We start from the raw sequence: 21,818 nt of genomic DNA, 5'->3' as shown, positions 1-21,818 counted from the left end.
CCATAGACAGTAAAAGAAAGCAGCAAGTAGCCTTTTTTTGTAAGCCAATTTTTGTAGTTGCTGCGTCCATTAAGTTGATGATAACGTGTTTAACTCTACTTTACATAAAATATTGTAAATAGCCTACTGTCATGCAGTTAATGGGATATGTGCAGAGTTGGAAAGTTAGGTGAACTTGTTTCTTGTTGTTGAGTTGCCTGATGGTAAGGCACTAACCTGACTCTCGCCAGATGAATTTCGTTCCGCCTAGCTCCACTCATCCATCTGGGATCGATCCATTGGAGTGGTCAGGGCCGGTTCTCCCTATATGCACACTACGCAAGTTGCGTAGGGCCCCGCAAGTTAATGAAGGCCCCTCCCCCGTCTCCCCTTGAGTCAAGGTAGTGACAGACATGTACACAGTTGTAGCGACAGTGCCTCATACATTAGGAAGATGTACCGAATTAGCATTCAGGGCATGAATAACGGAAGAAACTTTACGAGAATGAATAGCGGGAACCAGGGGGTCAGGATTTGAAGGGTTAGCTTCAGCCACTTAGCATGGCATTTGGCCGCCGACATTTTTGAAACCATGGCGTTACATGGTTGCAACTTCCGGCACCAGGTTTTACATGCTGATTGGTAGATGACAGCTCATGCAGGAGTTTAGTGTTGGGCACGAGCGTCCTCGCGTGTCCACGTTCCCAGCCGGCACACAACCGACCTTCAATGTTGAAATTTAGGGGAAAGGAGGTTACGTGGCGCAGTCTACTTCATTTCTGCACTAACCCCTGTCATCCGATGACAAATATAGCTTATAGGCTCGCAGGTAGGCTATATCTCGTATCATAGTTAGTAGAAGTAGGCCTAGTAGTTTCTGGGGTTGTTTGAGAGCGTTAACCTTTACTGTTTTTTTCTTCTGACCTAGTCGGAGAACAGGGAGCTTTACCACTCCAGGGCCGAAGTTATCCGTAACTTCGGTGAACTCCCTAACACTATCTGAAAGTGGTTAGCAAATGAACGAGGATTTTGGTTTTATCTGCGGATTTATTTTTGCATTATTTTGAATATGACTAGCTCCAGTCTCAACAGCACGTACTTTTTCCACACGCATCTCAGTTCTAACACACATCCCCTCTCGCTTTCTCTCTCTCCATCCCTGCGCACGGGGCTCTCTTAAAGGAGCTGCACCATTTTACAACAATTGCATTTACATTTTCATATTAGAATGTTTTGTCAAGTGTAAGCTTAAACTACCGTGATCAATTTAAGTTCCCGTGCCCCCCCTGGAAAAGTGTAATGCCCGTCCGTGAATTTGTGTCTGGCGCCGGGTCTGGTGGGTTGACAAGGTAACTGACTATGACCATACATTTTAGAAGATGCATAGCAATGACCTATATCCAATTATTAGCCTACTCATTGCGTTGTGTATGAAAACTATTTTAAAACGTAGACTGTAGTCCATGACAACGCAACGTCTGGATCATGTAACCTGTCTCCCCAAGTGATTTAAAACGAAACAAATGTCAATTACTTATTTAGGTTACTTTCTTGCAAAACTGACATGATTAGGCTATGCATATGTCGAGGCAAAAGCCAAATATCAACAACAGTTGCAGACTCTTGAAATGCCTGCTCGAACTACCCGAGGGATGTGCGCTTCTATCGGTAAGTTAACTTGGGTTGGTTTCATTTCGTCTGCCTGCAAATGTAGCCTAGGTTTAACAAGCTGCAAATTCACACTGGGTGCAGCACAACTCCCAGCTATCCACAAGTTTCTTACATCCCATGTCTACTTAATTATAGTCATTTTCGTTGGGATAGCCTATTGCGTAATAGGCCTACAACCTGTCCAAATATAGCATTTAGGAATCATTATTTGTGTAGCCTATAAGTGACTCAATATTGATTCGCATTGTGTATTATCACATATGAACATCACATTAAATAACCTAGGACTTAAGACACAGGGCAAACTTCTACCACCATTCCCAAAATGTTATCCCAACCAATTAAATAAATTTGCGCTTATAACAAGGTGAAGTGAAGCGCGTTCCCGAACAAATTCTTTTCCTCTGAGGGAATGTCCAATCTTCATCAACGACATACCGTTGTACCTGACGTTGACTCTGTCTGTAACGTGGAATCTAATAGGCTAATTCTAGCTGGTGTCGGAAACGAACACCCATGAAACGCCATTTTCATAAAGATGGCTGCGGTCAATTTCAAACTTTTTTGGCTGAAGTAGCTAGCCTAGCATGGACCATTGAAGTGAATGGGGGCGGGGCGGTCACTCTCTCGAGTTATATATAATACCTCCATGGCGGGAACAGCAGTCGGGTAAACTTCTGTTCGTTCCATGGTTAGATGTCTACACGCATCTCCCCAGCGCATGTTGTTGGCCTAGCTTAGGCCTACCTAACAGGGAAGTGAATCCCCTGATCTGTCTGCGGCTTGCTTGCCACCCTTTCCCAGTCATGGTACTTCGCAAAGTTTCATGTCCCGTTTTTTGAGGGCGACTATTTAAAAAAAAAAGAAGAAAAAGAAAAACCCTCATCTTTGCGCTCATGATAACGTGCAGCTCAGGATGAAACTATCAGTTTTTCAGCAGAAACATTAGAACCCGTCAAAACTGGTTCACTCTTCCCATACGTTATAAAAGTACATGTTTACAATATTTCAGTCAAGCTTTAATTGGTTTACATGGCCTACAACTGAACGTAGGCTATGCAAAATGGAAAGTAGCCTAATGTAGGCTATTAACTTTGATTCGCTGTGCTGCATGGGCAATAGATGCATATAGTAAATTAGGCCTATATGAAGTATTAAAATTATTAGTCCACGTTTGAAAAAATATTGAAGGGAATCAGGACAGCCAGTTCAGTAGAGCTACTCTGTCTTTGGCAAGCACCCTACTACAGACAGAGGTGAAGAACAGTCAGCCACAGCCAGTATAGGCTACAAGCACAATCAGACCCTTACAAAAAATAACTGCATTACTCCAAGTGCCAAACTGCAGATTTCTGAGTATTAAAACCACAGTTTTGGAGGAAATATTTAGCCTACAGTTGTTATGCAGGGAATGCAGTAGGCCTATTATGGACACAAAAAATACTAGGCTACTGCATTGTAGCCTACAATAACTGAACTGTACTGAACTAAACTGTAAGGGGATATGTACAGCAAGCATCAAAAGCAAAAGGCCCAGACCCTAAAACTGGGCATTTATAACTGTAAAGGTCCTTTATGGGGGAAAACACTATATTTGGTAACTTCCGTATCTATTGACGTGCTACTTCAACCACTCACATCGAAGCCAACCTGTGACGCTGAGAACAGTCTCACAATCGCTTAGAGGAGAGATTATCTGAGGTAATGTTAGATTACATTGCAAAAATATCACCATGCATTCATAACCTCGTGATTCAGTGAGAGTGATCCCAAAACATCGGAAAGTGACATTTCTGTATTACATTTTGTCAAGAGGAAAAATCAATAGCCAACTGACTATAGCGCTGTGAACCATTCCTGGCTGCGCCTGGCAAATCCGCCATCATAACAGCAATCCACTGGAACAAGCGTGCCTGTTGTTAAAGGGAATGTGAGATGACGCTCTGATTGGTTTATTGCACGTTACGCCCAAACCACACCCATGAGTAATGTACTTACTACAGATCACCCCATTTTAGATTTGCGTCGGGCGCAACAGTCATTATCCCGTGGGTAAAATAGAAACAGCGCCCAAGATCCGCCCACAAAGCGATTTGCGCAAAGTCAATTGCGCTAGAGTGCAAGATAGAGCCCAAAGAGTGTAAGCTCAAAAAATCATTACATGTACCTGTCTATATTACTTTGAAGAGGGTTTCTGCAGACAAACTGAAGTATTTTTACCTTTGTAAATGTAAAGAAAGAGTATTTTAAAAGACCAAACTCATCTCATTTTGCCTCTATTGACAGTAGGTGTTAGCAATCTAATGGAGGCACGAAGGTGACCATGGCTCATTTAGATTTTAAGGGTAGGGACTGGCTAATAGTTCATATTGGTCATTGAGGTTGTGAGTGGAGTCGGATGCCATGAGCCTGCATTTCCTGATGGCTTGTTTCTCAAATATGGCTGCAAGGGTGATCTGGGGTTGTCCACTGATCTTAGCACTCCTCCTAATTATTCTGTTGAAAGGACCTTTGTTCAACTCACTCAGGGATCCAAACATGCCAGGATGTCAAAGGTGAGCGTGGATTGAATGAAGCAGTTGTGAAAAGCTTGTAAAATTGCTTTCTTGACTTGCAGTTGTCGTTGCTTATGGAGGAAGTACAGATGTTGCTAACATTTCCTAAATATATGGTCGGTGTTGTTTAAAGTAACCTGGGTGTTGGTTAAAGGTTCAGGCTTTATGAAAGAATACAATATCGGCTACCCCATTAATACTAATCTTGGTCATTATGTTATGAGGGTCCCCTGTCAGTCAGGCTTGTGCACAATTCAGAATTGAATTGAGAATGACTCCTAAATTCCAATTAAATTCTTGAATTTGAATTGAATTTGAAATAAGGTCAATGACAGGATGTAGAATTACAATTCGAATTTGAATTAGAAATTCAATGAAATTCGAAGAAATTCATATACATAATTTAAGGGTAGTGTTAAACAATGAAGCCTCACAGTATATGCCAGATATGATAGCATTAAACACACAACTTGTAACTTAAAACAGTAAGACATTATATTTCCACACTGTAAAACATAAGTTTTACTTGCTTAAAATGTTCTAGTAAGTAGAATTCAGGTTTTGTCTTTTGTTGAGATTACTTGCGTAAAATGAGTGTTACTTCATTTTGAGGTAGAAAAGTGAACAATCAAGTAAACTATACTTGAATTGCTGAAGTTTGTACTACACTGTACAATTAGTTTATAATCTTACTTAACCTGTTAGTTTTAAAAAGCATGCAAACTGTTTGTCCTTGCAATTCCCATTCCAGATTTGTCTGTAATGTCAAGTTGTGCAAACAAATGCTCACTTACTGTAGTGCACTTACAGTACACATAATTGCTATTTCAACTAACTTGGTCATTACAATTACAAGTAAAGTATACTCTATGTTCTGATGGACATTAACTAGATCTTGAGGTCAATTAAAAGCTGTGGCCGCTGAGGGACAATCGGTCAGAATGTGCACACCAAAATGTTCTTCCAACAGGTTTATTGCAGAAATCCACAGATGGCTGAATCCCAATAAACAGGTCTATGTGTATGGGTGTGTAAGTGTGTGTGTGTGTGTGTGTGTGTGTGTGTGTGCAGGAGATAATAGAAAGAGAGACAATAATCAGCTATGTGCTAGATACAAATAAACATAAGCTACAACATGAGCTATAGCCTATACATGTCTGCTACACGTTATAATAACAACCTAGCTTAGCTGAATATAGCATGACCTCACCACATTAACATTAACACTACTGATGAATGTGTAACAGGTAAGTATAGCATAATATGGTAAACAAGTCACATAGGCATACATAATAATAAACATGGTACTATTCGACATTCATATGGAATGTGTCCTAACATTATGTGTCCACACTTAAGCATACGTGTGGACACATAATAATATAAGTCCACACTTACAGCATAAGCATTTCACTCGCGGTAAACACGCACTCGCGGTAAATGCACATGTGAATCGCGTGCCTCACGCTTATACGATATTTCCTCAATAACTTGACACATAACATACACCAAACATAATACAGATACTCACTTGTTACTGAACGCACACAAGTAGAAAATACACCTTAAAACACTATAACAAACAATCATTTAAACAGCACACTCAGTCACTTAACGCCAGCTCTCTCGAGAACTTTCTTCTTCCTCTGTATTAACAACGTTCTGAAGTCCCGGAGGGCAGCGTGCTCTCTGATTGGCTGGTTGGAGGCAAGCAATACGACGATCTAGAGTCGGCCCTTTGTTACACTCTATGTTTATTAAACACAACAGGTGTATTGAAGTTGTGCTAACTAATGTCACAGTTCAGCTAACTGATATGACAAAAATGCATTTCCAGAATACCACAGACCCGGCCTACATATTGTTAAAGGGATGGCATATTAATCTTTACTGAAGTTCAATCTTAAGTTACAATAACTAAGTGACAGCGACACTAAAGGCTATATATAGTGTTGTTGTGTAATTGATATGTGATTTATATTGATACATCACCCCATCAATGACTATCCAAAACAGACCCAACCTGTGATTAGAACTAGTGCTGACAGTTATAGACAGACACAGATCTGTATCTGGAAACCATACAAACAGGTACCCTGTCTCTGCTAAGTTACTGAAGCTATCTCTGCTAAGTTAAATGCTAAATGAGCTTGACTAGGATTTTTATGGGTGCTCTCCTTGCAACTTATGTTGCTACTAGAAGGGTGTAAGTGGCTGTCCATTAAATGGCACTCTCCTCTCTGGTCAGGATATTAATATCAACCGCAATGCCTTCACAACATCATGGATACACTGAAATGCAGAAATCAGGCCAAGTCCTGACTCACTGTGGACATCAAAGATTGAGGTTTCCCTGACCCGCTGGACAAACCCAGGTGTGTGCCACATATTAGTGGTACATAGTGAGGTCTCAACTTCATTGTACAGTACTTTCAGAGGGTAGTACCCAAAATACAAATGTAACATGTTGCTCTACCCACAGCATTAGAGTGTTTTGGATAGTCATCTACTTGATGGTGCGATGCATCCACATAAATTACACACCAACAGTATATATATAACCGTTAGTGTCACTGTCACTTTATTGTAATTTAAGATTGAATTTTTAGTAAGGATTACTATGTGATATCTTTACAAATATGTGGGCCAGGGAGGTGGCATTCAGGAAATGCACTGTGGGAAATGTAACATCAGTTAGCACACCTTGTGTTTAATACACAATATACTTTACTTGTGATGACCAAGTTATTTTAAATAGGAATTCTCCTTAGTGTAAGTGTACTACACAAAGTAAGCATTTGTTTGCACAACTTGGAATTCCTATTCCAGATTAGTCTGTAATTTCAAGGCAATTGGTTTGCATGTTTTTTTTTAAACTAAGGTTAACTAACAGGTTAAGTAAGGTTAACTAACTAACTAACTTCACAGTGTAGCAAAACTTAAGCAATTCAAGTATAGTTTACTTGATTTAAATGATCATGTTCACTTTTCCACCTTAACATTAAATTACTCCTTTTAGCCAAGTCATCTCCAAAATCAACATAATCAACAAAAGACAAAAACTGTGTTATACTAATTAAACATTTTAAGTAAGAATACAGTGTGTTATATTATTTCGGAACTGTAGCTATTCAATTTTATAGTGCAAAGTAACTTTCCCAAAACTGAATGCATGTGAGATTCAACACAACTGTGTGACTGGAGTTGCTTTGAATTGCCATGAATTTAATTCCACTTCCTGTCATTCCAATTCCAATTCAAATTCAACTTCCTGTGGGGCAGAGCCAATTCAATTCAAATTCCAATTCGTGAATTGAATGGAGATCCATTCTAAAATTCTGAATTTTGCACAAGCCTGCTGTCAGTACTTGGCCCAGGCCGACCTTGTCCTGAAATCACCCTAATATTCCCCTGCCTTATGTGCCCTTTGCTATGTAGCCAAGCAACTTTCCAAATGATGCAGCAACATCATATGGCAGTAAGATGACTGAGTGAAGTTGAAATAATATTCATTTCAGTAGCCACTGCCAGTTGACTATGACTTTAGAATCTTCCTTTAGAAGCTTCAAGAGAGACTTCAGTGATCCTCTGGCACCTGGTCTCTAGTGCAGTGCTAAATCTTGGGGATCAATAAAGTCCATCTATCTATCTATCTATCTGTCTAATGACTGCACAGGAAGACGACTCACACTCTTCTTTCTACAGATAATAAAAATGAGGAACCAATAGTGGTGTTAAACTCTTACAGTTTATTATTACTGTTAGCACACATACTACAACAGGCTATTCCTTTTAAGGCGCAGTCAGCAACATGAGTGGAATCCAACAGGAATCCAAAGAGTTTGACAAAGCCAGGGACAGTCGTTGGTATGCTTCTCCTAAGATTCTCTATCTATGAATACATGATCTAAACAAGCATTACAACATCTGCAACAACCAATAACGGTTGGCTCTACCATTAACTAACTCTCTCACACCAACTCTTTCTCCCCTTTCTCTCTTGGCTCTGGGCCCTGGCTGGGGTGTAGAGGTGTAATGACAGCTGGGCAGATGAGCCCCAGTACTTCCAGCAGGTGCTCTACATCCCAGTGTTCCTGCTGGGCCTGCTGCTCAACGTATTGGCAGTGACCGTCCTCCTCCTGAAGCGCCGTCAGTGGACGGACACGCACATCTACACGCTGAACTTGGCCCTGACAGACCTCGCCCTGGTGCTCTTCCTGCCTGTACGCGTGTTTGCTGCCTACCACCCTCTTGAGCCCTCGGACTTCTGCTCAGCCATGGTCTCCATCCATTACATCAACATGTACGCCAGCATCTTCACCGTCACCTGCATCAGTGTGCACCGCTACCTCAGCATCAGGTTCCCCTTCTGGGCCCGAGAGCAGAGCACCAAGAAACGTATTGCTGTGCTAGTCTGCACTCTCATCTGGGTAACGGTGGTGTCTCTATGCCTCGTGTTTGGCTCTAACAACACTCCAGAAAAATTGTGCACATGTTACAGCCGTCGTGATGAGGAGAGGCTTTCTCTTACATTCCTCCTGGTGTTGGTGATATTGGGCTATGTCCTCCCACTAGTGACACTGACTTTCTGTTCCATCCAGACCTCTTGCATTCTGCGTACATCAGGAGAGCATCAGAGTGGTGAGGAGACCTCTGTGCTAAAGAAGACATTTGTTCGACTTGTAACAGCCAATTGGATTGTGTTTGTTGTTTGCTACACACCTATCCATGTGGCTATGTGTTTGGTAGAGTACCACAAGGTCGACGTCGACCGCACAAGTTGGTCATCACTGGAAGGCCTAATTCATAACTTCCGTGAGGTGGCTGAATGGATTGCCACCACAAACTGTTGCTTTGATTCGTTTGGATATTACTTCTTGTTGAGGCAATATTTAAAAGATGAGTCTCAAAGTGATTCAGCATCACCTACTAGAGGCAGAGCAACATCAACTGACTTGATGAACTTCACCTACTAAACTTCTAGCAACTGTCTTCTTGCTGGCTACCACAGACCTCTGAAGTTCGCCTACAAAAAAGCTGCCATCTTTGAGATCCGGTATCTGGCGATTTTTTTCTATGGAAAAACAACATGGAGATTTTGAATCGTCACACCTGTTAAACTCGCGGGGATGAAAAAGTCTGAAATGCAGACATTTTTCTGAACACACTTTTGTCCTCCGGTTCGTGAAGGCGGCACACTTCGATTTTTGCTACCCCAGATGCAACTTGCATTAAAGTGTAAGTTCAGTGTAAATTTACCCATAGTCCTGTTGTTCAAGCTCACCACATGCACCCCTTAGGAAAAAGAATAGGGCAAGTTATGGACAAGCAGCTTAAGCAGACCAGTGGGGGCATCAAAACTGAAACGGACAGTAACTCCCCACTGCCCCCATGGTTCTGCTTTAAGCTGGCTGGATGTTGTTAAATGGGCAAACATGGTAGCTTTTTTGTAGGCGAACTTCAGAGGTCTATTACAATGAATGAAATTATGTGTTTCAAAGCTTGATCCTTTCACTTTTACACACCCAGTCCTGGCCCAATTCAAGCTTTCTTACTAGATGTTATGACTAACTTGTAAGACTGAACTCACTCTGGTTGTTGGTTTTCTGTTAGCCCCCCTATACTGTAGATATTCACTTTACATGTATGAATGTATATAAATGTTTTGTATGTACACCGTGTTCCAAATTATGCATTGGACTTAAGTGTCATAAACATTTATTTTTTTGTTTTTCAATTAAACTCATGGATGGTATTCTGTCTCAGGGCTCTTTGGATCATTGAAATCAATCTCAGACACCTGTGATAATTAGTTAGCCAGGTGAGCCCAATCAAAGGAAAACTAATTAAAAAGGATGTTCCACATTGTTAAGCATGCCACATGTTTCAAGCAATATGGGAAAGAAAAAGGATATCTCTGCTGCTGAAAAGCGTGAAATTGTGCACTGCCTTGGACAAGGTATGAAAACATTGGATATTTCACGAAAACTTATGCGTGATCATCGTACTGTGAAGAAATTTGTCGCTGATTCAGAGCACAGGCGGGTTCGTGCAGACAAAGGCATAATAAGGAAGGTGTCTGCCAGACAAATTCATAGGATTAAGAGAGCAGCTGCAAAAAATGCCATTGCAAAGCAGCAAACAGGTATTTGAAGCCGCTGGTGCCTCTGAAGTCCCGCGAACTTCAAGGTGTAAGATCCTCAAGAAGTTTGCAAGTATGCATAAACCTACTATTTGGCCACCCCTAAACAATGCTCACAAGCAGAAACGGTTTCAGTGGGCTCAGGAATACATGAAGACTAAGGCCCCGTCCACACGGAGACGCTTTTTGGGTTAAACGCACCGGTTTTGCTTTGTCTTGGCCGATCGTCCAAACGAATCCTGTAAACGCACTGCCCGAAAACCGCACTTTTTTGAAACCTAGTCCCAGGGTGGAAAAATCAGAAACTGTAGCCCTTGTGAGTTTGTTTGGACAGATAAACCGCATACTTGCGTATTGATGATATCGCCACACCTCAGCTGCCCTGGACTTCACACAATACTAGTTTTCATACATGACATTACCTACGATTACACTCAGTAGGATAAATATCACAACTGGTGCTGCGCAGCGCTAATAGCTTGTTAGCTATTAGCTTGCTAGCTAATAGCTAATAGCGCGAGAGAACTAGTCAGAAGTTGAAAAGAGGTTGGAGAGGGAGGTGTAGGTGGCTGGCTTGATACCAGTGGAGGTGCCGGTGAGAACAGTTCAGTCCAGTCACTTGTAATTCCACAATCCTTTTTTATTGATGCTACATCCAGTGTGGTTATGGTTGTGTGTGTATGACTGTCTGGATAGGAGTAGGCAGAGCCATAGAGAAAGAGAGTTGCGACACTCTTTGAAGTCGCCGCCGAGCGGTCACGTGGTTCACGTACGCTTCAACAGTTCCAAACAGCCCTCGCGCTGCCATGTTATTTCTATGGGATAAACAGCAACGATAACGGGAAACATTGAAACAAACCAAACATGAGTTTAATTTTAAGTGTTATGACGTGTTAGCATGCTTACATGATAGTGCCCATGACATATTGCGAGTTTAATCGCTCTGCAAACATCGTTCTGAAGTTTATCACTGATGTTCCTAAACATCGGGCTGTAGGCCTATGACCTTCTTGCTGGTACACAGGCCTAAAGCACAGTTATGTACAATATGGACCTCTCCCTGTTGTATAGACTACTACACACAGAAGTAGCCTAACATATGAACACATCAGAATACCCCAGAATTCTACAGTAGCCTATTGTTTGGCGGTTCCAACATTACTGTTGTCTTTTCTTTAGGATCCTTCATTTACCTGTCTCCCGTCATGTATAATGAACTTACATTGTCAAAATGTATGTATTTTGTATCCTATGTTACTGTGGGCTTTTGATGTGTTCTGTCCTCTCCAGCTCTTTTGATTAGATACAGGTGGCCACCCTAAATGTAAGCCGACCACATACAGCTCTGACAATTTTAAGAGTAAGCAACATCTAGTAAATAAGTATAAATGGCGATCAGTAACAGCTTGTTACAAGTAAGTTTGATCAATGCATTCAATCTGTTCATTAATTTTGAACAAATAGCCTAAAGGTGGCCACCACTCATCCTTGATAATATTTTAAGACCAAGCCATAAACATGTCAAAAGTACATAAACAATTCACAATCAACAGCTGTGTTAAAAGTAAGTTTGTTTAACAGTTTGTTCAGGACAGCCACTGTTTCGATAACACACTTGTAACTCAGTTTCAATAAAGCAATCAACGGTTTCAATAAAGCACTTATAACAGCATAAAAAGGATGACTGATACATTTTAGGTTTTCACTAGATTTGTTTATTAAATTTGCAATGTGTGGAATAAGTGTGTTTCAACAAGAACAGGAACAAAACACAAAAAAGGCTGTGAGGGAGATGGTGAGACTGCAACATAAAAAGGAGGGCAGACACTCATTTAGATTTTCAAAGACATTCTGAAAAACATTTTAGATTCCCAAGTCTGAACAATAATTGTGTGTGAACAACCGAAGACACAATGTGGAAAGGATGCTCTACATACACTATGCACACCTACAAGAGGGCTAATGTAAGGAAGAGGTAGCACATTTGGCTGGAGTCTGGAGTGCTACAGGAGGTGTTGGAGTTGGAGATGCTGATGCTGGATCAAGAAAAACCTGTGTAAGGGCCTCTTCTGACCTTTTCTGATAATTTCAGTCATACCGCACACCCATCTTGTCCTCTGCATCCTTGGTCCTAGGTAAGAACAGGCACAGTGGAGAATGGAGAGAGCAGGTAACAGTCAGTGTACACTTGGTACAAGACATTCACAGATGCCACATCAAGTTATTACCAGAAACCAAAGAGACCAGCAAGAGTTTTACATACCCATACACGGCCGACCTCTGCAAGGTCGGTTGGGGGAGCCAGACCTTACATCCACACATGAACTATAATGATAACACTAAAAATGTGATTCCCAACTATCTGTCAAGAGTTATTTTGAGAATAAAAAGCTGACAGGCAATCAGAATCCATTGAACTTTAGCCAGCAAATTCATCAACACGAGAGACTTTTGTTATTGTTGGTCAGTGTGGACGCATTTATCGTTACAGTTCCTGGTGTGAACGGCCCTTAACACAGAGACACAGTACATACTATCACAGTACATACCAATTTATCCTTCATGACTGCAAAATCATTCCCATTTTTGTTGTTGACCAACTTCAATGCAGCAGACAAATGAGATCCCAACTTTTCAAAGATCTGACCCCAACAGCACATATTTATTCAATCTCGGTGTCATTGTCACCTGCCATACACGTCTTCAGTAGAGCGACCAGTGCTGGCCTGAAATACCTGGCTGAGGAGGAGCAACGGCCACAGTCTTACCTCACAACATCTTGGTTCCTTGAGAAGGTAGACCACTGGTTCGACACCATCTGCAGTCCTGGTCTGAGGCTGGAGGAACTGATAGACCCAGCAACACCTGCAACAGCAACACCTACCTTAACCAAAACAGATGCCTGTGTATTATATTACCTTGCAGGATATATTGTTAAGAGGGTAATCAGTAACTCTCGTTGTGAGGAATGCCAGCATGCTGTTGCAGACAATAGCAATGATGGTGCTACTAGCAAATGTAGCGTACTGCTACAACTGAAGGAGTTCAAGAGAGGTGCCCTTACCGTCCATCACAAGAGGCCTTCGAACTCATCAGCAAAGTGGAGCAGTTGTTCCGGGCAAGGACGACCGATTCCCTTATGGAGTCAGCCAATGCAGTGGCACTACTACAGAGAGAGGCCATGCTCCTGCACAGCACACTGCCTTCATGCCATGACCTAAAACTAAAAATTGTCAACACATACATCAGACTGAGGCTTCGTATTGAAGCAAAATCAATTAGGGCTGATAGGAACAAAAAGTGACAGGATGATGGCCATCTTGGAAGCAAGAGTCAAAGCAAAAAGGCAAGGAAGACTCGAAATCCTTCTGCACCTAAACCCATGCCTCCCACCTTGCTTGTTGCCATCGAAGTACTTGGCCTGCCCTTTCCAGTCTCAGCTTCAGGGAGTCTTGTTGCTCCAGCAGCCTCTAGCAGCCTATTCCTCACTCCAACCACCACTCAATCACTCCAATAACCACTTGTCAACCCGGTCCCTGCGGAAGACAAAAGCAGGGCTGAGAAAACTGACATGTTTGTGTCATGAGGTACCTGCTGTACATGTGTTGGTCACTAAACATCTTTATTAGAAATAATAACCAATTAGATCTGATGTGTTAATTTCATTAAGTCTCTTACCCAATTATATTTTGTAATTGTTTAATAAATGTATGTAATTGTACAAATCTACAAAACGTTTTATGCATCTCTTTTGTCATTACATTACATTAGGCTTACGCATTTTTAACTAAAGCGACTAACTTGGTAACCTTTTTAAAGCAATTCTCTCCACAACTGTAGGACAATTAAAAAAGGTGTACTACAATAACAATAAGTTAATGCATCAGTGAGTGCTGTTTTTAAATATATCATATTTGATTACTAACATTCAGTACTGTAGTCTACATGGAACGCAGGAATGCACAGTATACCCACTTAAAAAGCATCACCATCTCAGTATACCCGCTTAAAATAGACAAGGGTACATATTAACATTTGTGGTTGATTAAAGTATACCCACTACAGTTAACAAGACTACATATATCACAGTATACCCACTACAGCTAACTAGACTACATCATTGCTAACATTGTTCTGATTCTATGGATGGACCAAATATGTGCCCTTAGAGCATTGTTAACCTGACTACACTTCACAGTTATCCATACAAGGTAAAAAAAAAATATCCTACTTACAAGGGCCACTTACCTAAAGACAGCCAATGTCCTCTTGTCATGTCACTTTCAGCATCTGCAAAGTTATTGCAATGAAAATTATTCCTTTAAGAACATCGACCTGCTGTGGTGATATAGACCTCAGAAATGTATATTAAAATGTAGAATAAATTGACTGCAACCTGACATCCAACAACAGCAGTTGAAGCCAAAAAGTGATACTGAACTGCACACGTGCCACTGTCCCACGGCCACGCTCTTGTCTCGTGCCACTGTCCCGGGTTAGAACAGTGGTAGTGGCACAGGACAGGACAGGGTAGGCAAGTGACAGAAGGCAGGGGTGACACGTGTACAGTACAGTACAGTGTTTGCATCTACAGCTCCCCTGGCCTGAAGTTCATAACCGAAACCTCCGTCCTTCACAAGTGATGTACCCGAGTTCATGTCATGTTCTGATCACAAGTTCAGCTCGTGGTTCACTTCATAGCGCCATAAGATTTTATGTCTGGCAAGCTAACAAGCTACAACAGGTCTAAAGCAAATATGGTCCCATTAATTGCTTCCACTGTTAACCCGAAGAACAGTAACTTAATCACAAACTCGTTGATAACGACCACACCTGATGCTGAAGGACATGTATTTCATAAAGATCACGTTAACGTTATCCTACGGTTCCCCCCCTCATTGCATTTCGAATGTGAGTGAGCTGACTAATCAGGTTCGGCAAGTAAAGTTAGGATTATAACTTTCAAAACTCGTTGATAACCCTACCTATTATCTAACGTTACTCTACTACCATAGCCTAACTAAGTGTGTTTTGTCTGAAATTCATTATTGACATAGGAACATTATCTTTAAGCTAGCCTCTCTCCAAATCAAGGTTTGCAGGCTAACTTTTAGCTTTGAAATTTCGGTCAACAATTAAGCTATAAATATCAGTTAAACAAGCACCACAAAATCCTCAAAGAACAATACCAGTATCTACTAGTGCAGTTGGTATAGGAAATGCATATGACAATTAAAAAACCGTCGTACATTCGTCTACTTAGCACTGACAATATCAGGCAGAAAGCAATGGAAGTGAATGGGGCTACAGCCGTGAATGTCAAAGTTTGGAACTGTTGAGCTCAGCATAAAGCGGAAGTAGCGTGAAAAAGGCGCCGCCATTGTTTCCTATGGAAGCAAAGATCCTTGATTACTAGCTCCGCTTGAACCCTCTCTGATGGAAGTCTATGGGAGTGTCGCAACTCTCTTTTTCTATTGCTCTGGGAGTAGGTATGCGTGTGTGTGTGGTCTCTAAGAGGGAAAGGGATATGGGATACAATTAGCTCCATAATGCCACAATTCAATTAAACAAACATTTACACAAGAACATAGAATGCAGGAAATAGGCTAAATAGTCCAAAGTAAATACATAATTTCCTTTGCCCCATAATTAATAAACTAACAATGCATATAAACAATCAAATTAATTAAATTAATATTCATTGAAGAAAAACATGACTTACATAGTTCAAAAAACGCACACAAGGCAGGACACGACATTCGCAGCAGCAACAAACAAGGATTCCTCCATGTGGCTTGAACAAAGGAAGGGCTGTGGGCACAGGTGTTGCCTAATAAAGTCTGTGGCTGATTGGGCTAATTGGTTGGAGCTGCAGTGGACTGAATGGGGAAATGAGTGTCAAAGGAGAAGAGGGCGTGGCAATAGCTCTGCAAAATGCAGCACAGAGCTGAAACTTCCAAACAGAAGTTATTAAGGAAGTGCGGTGTAAGTTTAAATTAATTTGTGCGTAGTGCCGGTGTCATTCATTTATTTTACATATCTTACAACATAAATAAATGCATTCATAGTCTAGTGAAGTCAGATATGAGCATACAAAGACGCTTAGAACTCATGTTAAGCCTATGGTAGATGCGCACTAAATGCGAATGCGCGATTTGATGCAGGCAAAAGTATCGACTGTTACTAACAAAGGTATTATAGCAATATTACAAATGTGGCGACGGAATAGCCTAGAACTTGGGTAGGCCTAGCGTTTAGTAGCCTATGCACTTGCAGTGATAGCAAAAACTAATGTGAATCGCGGACTATCCTACAACCAAACAAAGTAAAGGAGATTATTTGTACCTGCGTTAACCAAATAAAGGACGGGACTGCACCCTTCACAAACCGTAAAAATGAAGTTTATTAGTTTTACAGTTGACTACAGTTGACAGTTCACTATCAGTCCAAACAAACAATTCTGGTTACCTTGCACTAGCCATTTTCGTAGCCTACTCTGTCTGTTTGTATTCACCCCTTGCAGACACGTGACTTAAGTCACGTGACGGCTCCATGCTGGACGGCAAAAAGATAGGAGACGGACGGCAAATTACATTATGTCATAATGATTATGATGGACTTAACACTATTACTATAACATCTTTGTAGTTCAATGTATTGCTGTTTGAGGTCTGATAGTCAAAGAAAGATGCCAATGGTGTTGTTAGATGAAATGGGTCATGATCACAAATGTAAAGTTATTAAAACTGGTGGTAACAGCAAGGGGAGATAACGTTAGGTCGTAACGTTAGGCTACTGTAATTAACATTATGGTAAATGAACACCCATAAGTATTTCTGGACTAAAATATTGCAAAGCGATTTGGTTACTTTATTTGTCTTGCTTTTATCAGTTGTAACATAGTCAAAACGTTAAGAATGTCATATCAGAACATGAAATAATAACTTAGCTGCCACACTTAGAAGCTAGCTAGCTAACGTTTATCGTAGCTCATACTGCTAGGGCTAATGTAACTCGTCAGTTTGTATGTTGCCCAGCGAATAAACTTACTTCTTACATGTCTTAAGTTAAAGAATTGAAAGAAATAGGAAATAAAAAAAACCTTGAACGGTATTATCTGTTTACATTCAGATCTTGCCATAGACTTTGTCTAAGTGCTTGTAGTCTGCCGTCCTGTTCAGAGTCTATGGTTGCTATAGCAACCGCTGCTGTGCTTCATACACTGACGAGATAAGTATGCAATTGTGGTTGAAATACTCCCGAAACACAAAGAAAACAAACCAAAATATATCTATGCAAGAACATGGGATGATGTTGTATTCCAAACAATAAGCCAGCAGTCGTGGAAGGGCATTACTACGGTTAAATCTCACTATAATCTCCTAGCTGTGCGATATGTCCCATTACAACCAATTGATTTGATCCGTGTTCTTGCCGTCCACTAGGCTATTTTGCTGTGGCGCGAACAAAATGTGACGTCACATGCAAGGGGTGAATAGAGCTGCACAGTCCCGCCCACTGCCAAAATGCGGTTAGGTGCCAGATGTAAAATTCCCATTCATTTGTCCCATTGACGTTTGGAAAAATCCGTATCTAAAGAGTTTTACAGCATGTCTTAGGCTAACCAGCTACGGCATAACTCATAAGCATACAACATATAATTTCGAGTGAAAAAAGAGAAAATCCAAAAAAAGTCAAAGGTACAAGACTGTGTACATATTTTCATTTCCGAGCGAAGGAACTACTCATCCCATGAACTTTATTTGTACCTGCGTTAGCCAAATAAAGGACGGGACTGCACCCTTCACAGTGCCACAGAGGTGCCACTGAATAATATAGGCAAAATCGGCACGATTTATTTTGCCATTTACATCATTTCCAACCGGCGACAGCACGCGGACCCTTTCCTCCAAACAGTGATTTTTATATAGTGAATGTGCAGTTAATAGCAGTTATTTCAGGAGTAATCGTTTAAATAATAGTGTTTTGATATTGAATTTTATATTTATCATTGTGTATTTTATATCGTGTGTGTGTAAAAGCGGTTAACGTTAGCAACATGGTGTGCCGTACCTGACTGTCATCCTATGCTGTCATCACTGCTCAGTCGGGCTGATGCATGGACTGGTGCATGGTCTGCTCTTGGACCACCATATTCAGTTTATTAATTTGCCGTGAATTATTACACAAAATGTTCATTAAATGCACAAAGAAGTATTCCTAGGTTAATGATTGATATGAATCATACAGTATGAAGGCTACAGTAGCCTAGCTAATGTTAACTAGCAGCATTAACGTTACCAACCTCCCTGCTTAACTCACCACAACTTTGTAGGTCTTGTCCCTCATGCTGGCCCTTACAAAACCCACAAGCTGACTCTCGGACACACAACAGTCAATAATGTGACCAGATTTAAAGTGGCTTTCACCCCTTTGGACACTGACTAAAACATAATATATTTCATACCTGTGTAGCATGTAGGCTAATGTTAGCTGCATTATGACATACAATCTCGGAAATGCTAAAGGTTAGTCTGTCGGCTACCTGAAAAGTTTGAGTGTTTGAACTAACATTTACAGTGGTCTATTTGATAGTGTATTGGCCCTGACTAAGTTTGTGTGATGTATAAACCACAATCCTTGTTGATACAAGTACCAATATTCGTCAAGAAAGTTTTTAATCATATTAATATTTTCGCCATAGGCAGTAAAATACTCCGCCATCTTTGTCAATAATTTTCGCTGAGAGAGTTTCAAACTATGACCAGAGCCCGTCTACATTCTCTGCTATGACCATAACAGCCTTTCCACCAATCAGAGGCATCACTGTGGGATTGTTCAGGATTGTGGGTAATGAAGTACTTATCCAAGAGATCGCAAATAAAAGGCATTTAAGGTTAGTGCCCCATGAACTCTTGGTGTCTATATGAGCATATACAATCGCTTAGTACAGCCGTAGCTGGTTTTAAGTCTACCACGTGCAGTTACGTTTTTATGGCTTATACCGCAATTGTCAATGGAGAAATTGCATTGAATTTTTACTTCCGGCATCGGCTGTGGGCGGGACTGTGCAGCTCTATAGCCTATACCGCGCAAGCTTTGGTCAATTTCTGTAACAAACAGTGCCACCTATAGGCTTGGGATATGAAGTAACGTGTTGAGTCGTGTTAAAGGGACACCAGACAAGCCTGATTCTAGCTTTTTTTCTACGAAACTCCCCCTCGCTCGGTCTGAAGCTCTTTTCCTTTTCTTTGCATCTTACGTCAAGGGTTTTCGCTGCTTCTTCACCGGCTCTGCCATTATACACACGTTTGCAACAATCGCTAGCATTTCGTTAGCCTGCCTCTGTGCTGTGGATGCAGGATGTAAACTGATCCTGCTTCGGTCGGCGGGTACGATACACTGAACTTGCAAGCGGGATATTCTTCCTACAGGCAGTAGGGGCGGGCGAGAGAGTCTTCTTCGCCCTGTAATGAGTCATTTAACCATATACCGACTTACGACGATGACGAAAACGTTGCCTGGTGTCCCTTTAAGATGGATCCGTTTGGACGCAAATATTCTTGATACGGTTCCAGGGAAGACGGAGGAAAAAAAGATCGGTTTGGTATGTGTGGACTAGCCCTAATTTTCAAACAGTTTTGTTTACGGATGAGTGCCGTGCAACCCTAGATGGGTGGAGTAATGGATGGTTGGTGAATGGCCACCAACAAGGCTGAGACGTCAGCAAGGAGGTGGCGGAGTCATGTTTTGGGCCAGAATCATGGGGGGAGAGCTGGTAGGCCCCTTTAGGGTCCCTAACGGTGTGAAAATGACCTCGGCAAAGTATAAAGAGTTTCTGACTGACCACTTTCTTCCGTGGTACAAAAAGAAGAACCATGCCTTCCATAGCAAAATCATCTTTATGCATAACAATGCACCATCTTATGCTGCAAAGAATACCTCTGGGTCATTGGGTGCTATGGGCATAAACGGAGAGAAACTCATGGTGTGGCCCCCATCTTCCCCTGAACTCAACCCTATTGAGAACCTTGGAGCATCATCAAGCAAAAGATCTATGAGGGTGGGAGGCAGTTCACATCCAAGCAGCAGCTCTGGGAGGCTATTCTGACATCCTGCAAAGACATTAAAGCAGAAACTCTCCAAGAACTCACAAGTTCAATGGATGCAAGATTTGTTAAGGTGATATCAATGAAGGGGTCCTATGTTAACATGTAACTTGGCCTGTTAAGATGTTTTTGATTGAAATAACTTTTGATTTAATTTATATGACCTCCTAATGCTGGAAATTCAACAAATTACCATTTTTAGTTCTTTACAATCTATAAAATGTCTTGAAACTCTGTTGTGCATAATAATTTGGAACAGTGCATTTTGAGTTTTTTATTTTTGAAAAAAATAAAATAAAAAATACTGTTATCATTGGGAGGTTTCTTCAATAAAATTCGAATTATACTCTAACGGTTGATGACTTGAAAATTATACTTACTGTCATTTGCATCAACTATTTAGGAAAATCTGAGAAAAATGTAATTTGCATAATAATTTGGAACGCAGTATATGTTTGCTATTCTGACAATTCCATATGAATATCTATGAGATGTGGGAATGCATAAATGTATGTGTGAAAGGGGTAGTTCGGAATTTTGGACCAAATTAGCCAGTGTGATATTTATCAGAGGAGACCGTTTTCAACATGTTTCATCCAGTCCTTCTAATTGCAGAGTTCGCTGTTACTAGGCTAGCGCAAGTCAGCGGTAGGCCTCCATGATTAGCCTGCCACTAAACAGTCTTACCCACTCCACAGTACACCCAAGGCATAATCAAATCTACATCATTGGAAAAAGAGTGTATAGTGATGTGTACATATTTTTTGTGATGAATGTTACTCTCATGCCAAAATAATGTGGGAATAGATGGACTGTTTATAGATGGACTGTTTATAGATGGACTGTTATCGCCCTCTACTGGAAATGAAGTCTGGTGTGTCTTTCACATTTCTTTGTTTATTTGCATTTTCTGTGCAACACCCACAAACATGGGGCAATGGAACATGCACAATGCCTTTTCCTCTTTTTAATGCAGGGATATGCAACACACTTTAAAAGAATATTTAAAACAGTTAAAACTATGGCAACTCCTTGGCTCCAAAAGAGATTGATTATTAAACATGCACATGTGCCACTAAACAAAGTCACATGTGGTGAAAGCAAGCCGTCAGTGCATTCACTGTGTGTAAAGGCTGTAGTGAATAACCACTAAAAAAATACTTTGAAAGCCAATTGGTGTACCTTCAAGATTACAGTTTACAGTTCTAGCAAATATAATGTTTGGAAGGTTACTTTTAAAATGTATTCCGCGACAAATTACAGAATACATGCCCTACAATTGATTTTTGTTTTTTTGTGTTTTGTCTGCACATAGGCTACCAAATCCAAAATACAAATATTTTTTGATGAATTCAATAGCAC

At 40.9% G+C, this 21,818-nt stretch overlaps 1 protein-coding gene and 1 long non-coding RNA gene across 3 annotated transcripts; one reads left to right on the top strand and one right to left on the bottom strand.

Moving 5' to 3' along the window:
• The first annotated feature begins 3,846 nt into the window (after positions 1 to 3,846).
• Positions 3,847 to 9,377, top strand: LOC121684465 (G-protein coupled receptor 35-like). Its single transcript, XM_042064558.1, has 2 exons — positions 3,847 to 4,205; positions 8,234 to 9,377. Exons 1-2 carry the CDS (start codon positions 4,197 to 4,199, stop codon positions 9,179 to 9,181), a joined length of 957 nt encoding a protein of 318 aa, XP_041920492.1. The 5' UTR covers positions 3,847 to 4,196; the 3' UTR covers positions 9,182 to 9,377.
• Positions 9,378 to 12,060: 2,683 nt separating this feature from the next.
• Positions 12,061 to 16,314, bottom strand: LOC121685159. 2 transcript variants are annotated; one of them, XR_006023281.1, is made up of 5 exons: positions 16,070 to 16,314; positions 14,596 to 14,637; positions 13,741 to 13,883; positions 13,412 to 13,570; positions 12,061 to 13,227 (listed from the first exon to the last, which is right to left on the bottom strand). It is a non-coding gene; the product is annotated as an uncharacterized LOC121685159 (long non-coding RNA). The 2 variants fall into 2 exon arrangements; XR_006023279.1 differs by having other exon boundaries at positions 12,061 to 13,212.
• Between the last annotated feature and the right edge of the window lie 5,504 nt (positions 16,315 to 21,818).

Source organism: Alosa sapidissima, chromosome 1 (genome assembly GCF_018492685.1).
Source record: "Alosa sapidissima isolate fAloSap1 chromosome 1, fAloSap1.pri, whole genome shotgun sequence".
Lineage (NCBI taxonomy): Eukaryota > Metazoa > Chordata > Actinopteri > Clupeiformes > Clupeidae > Alosa > Alosa sapidissima.
Note: the sequence above shows the minus strand (reverse complement) of the source record. Positions and strands in the feature narration are given on the sequence as shown.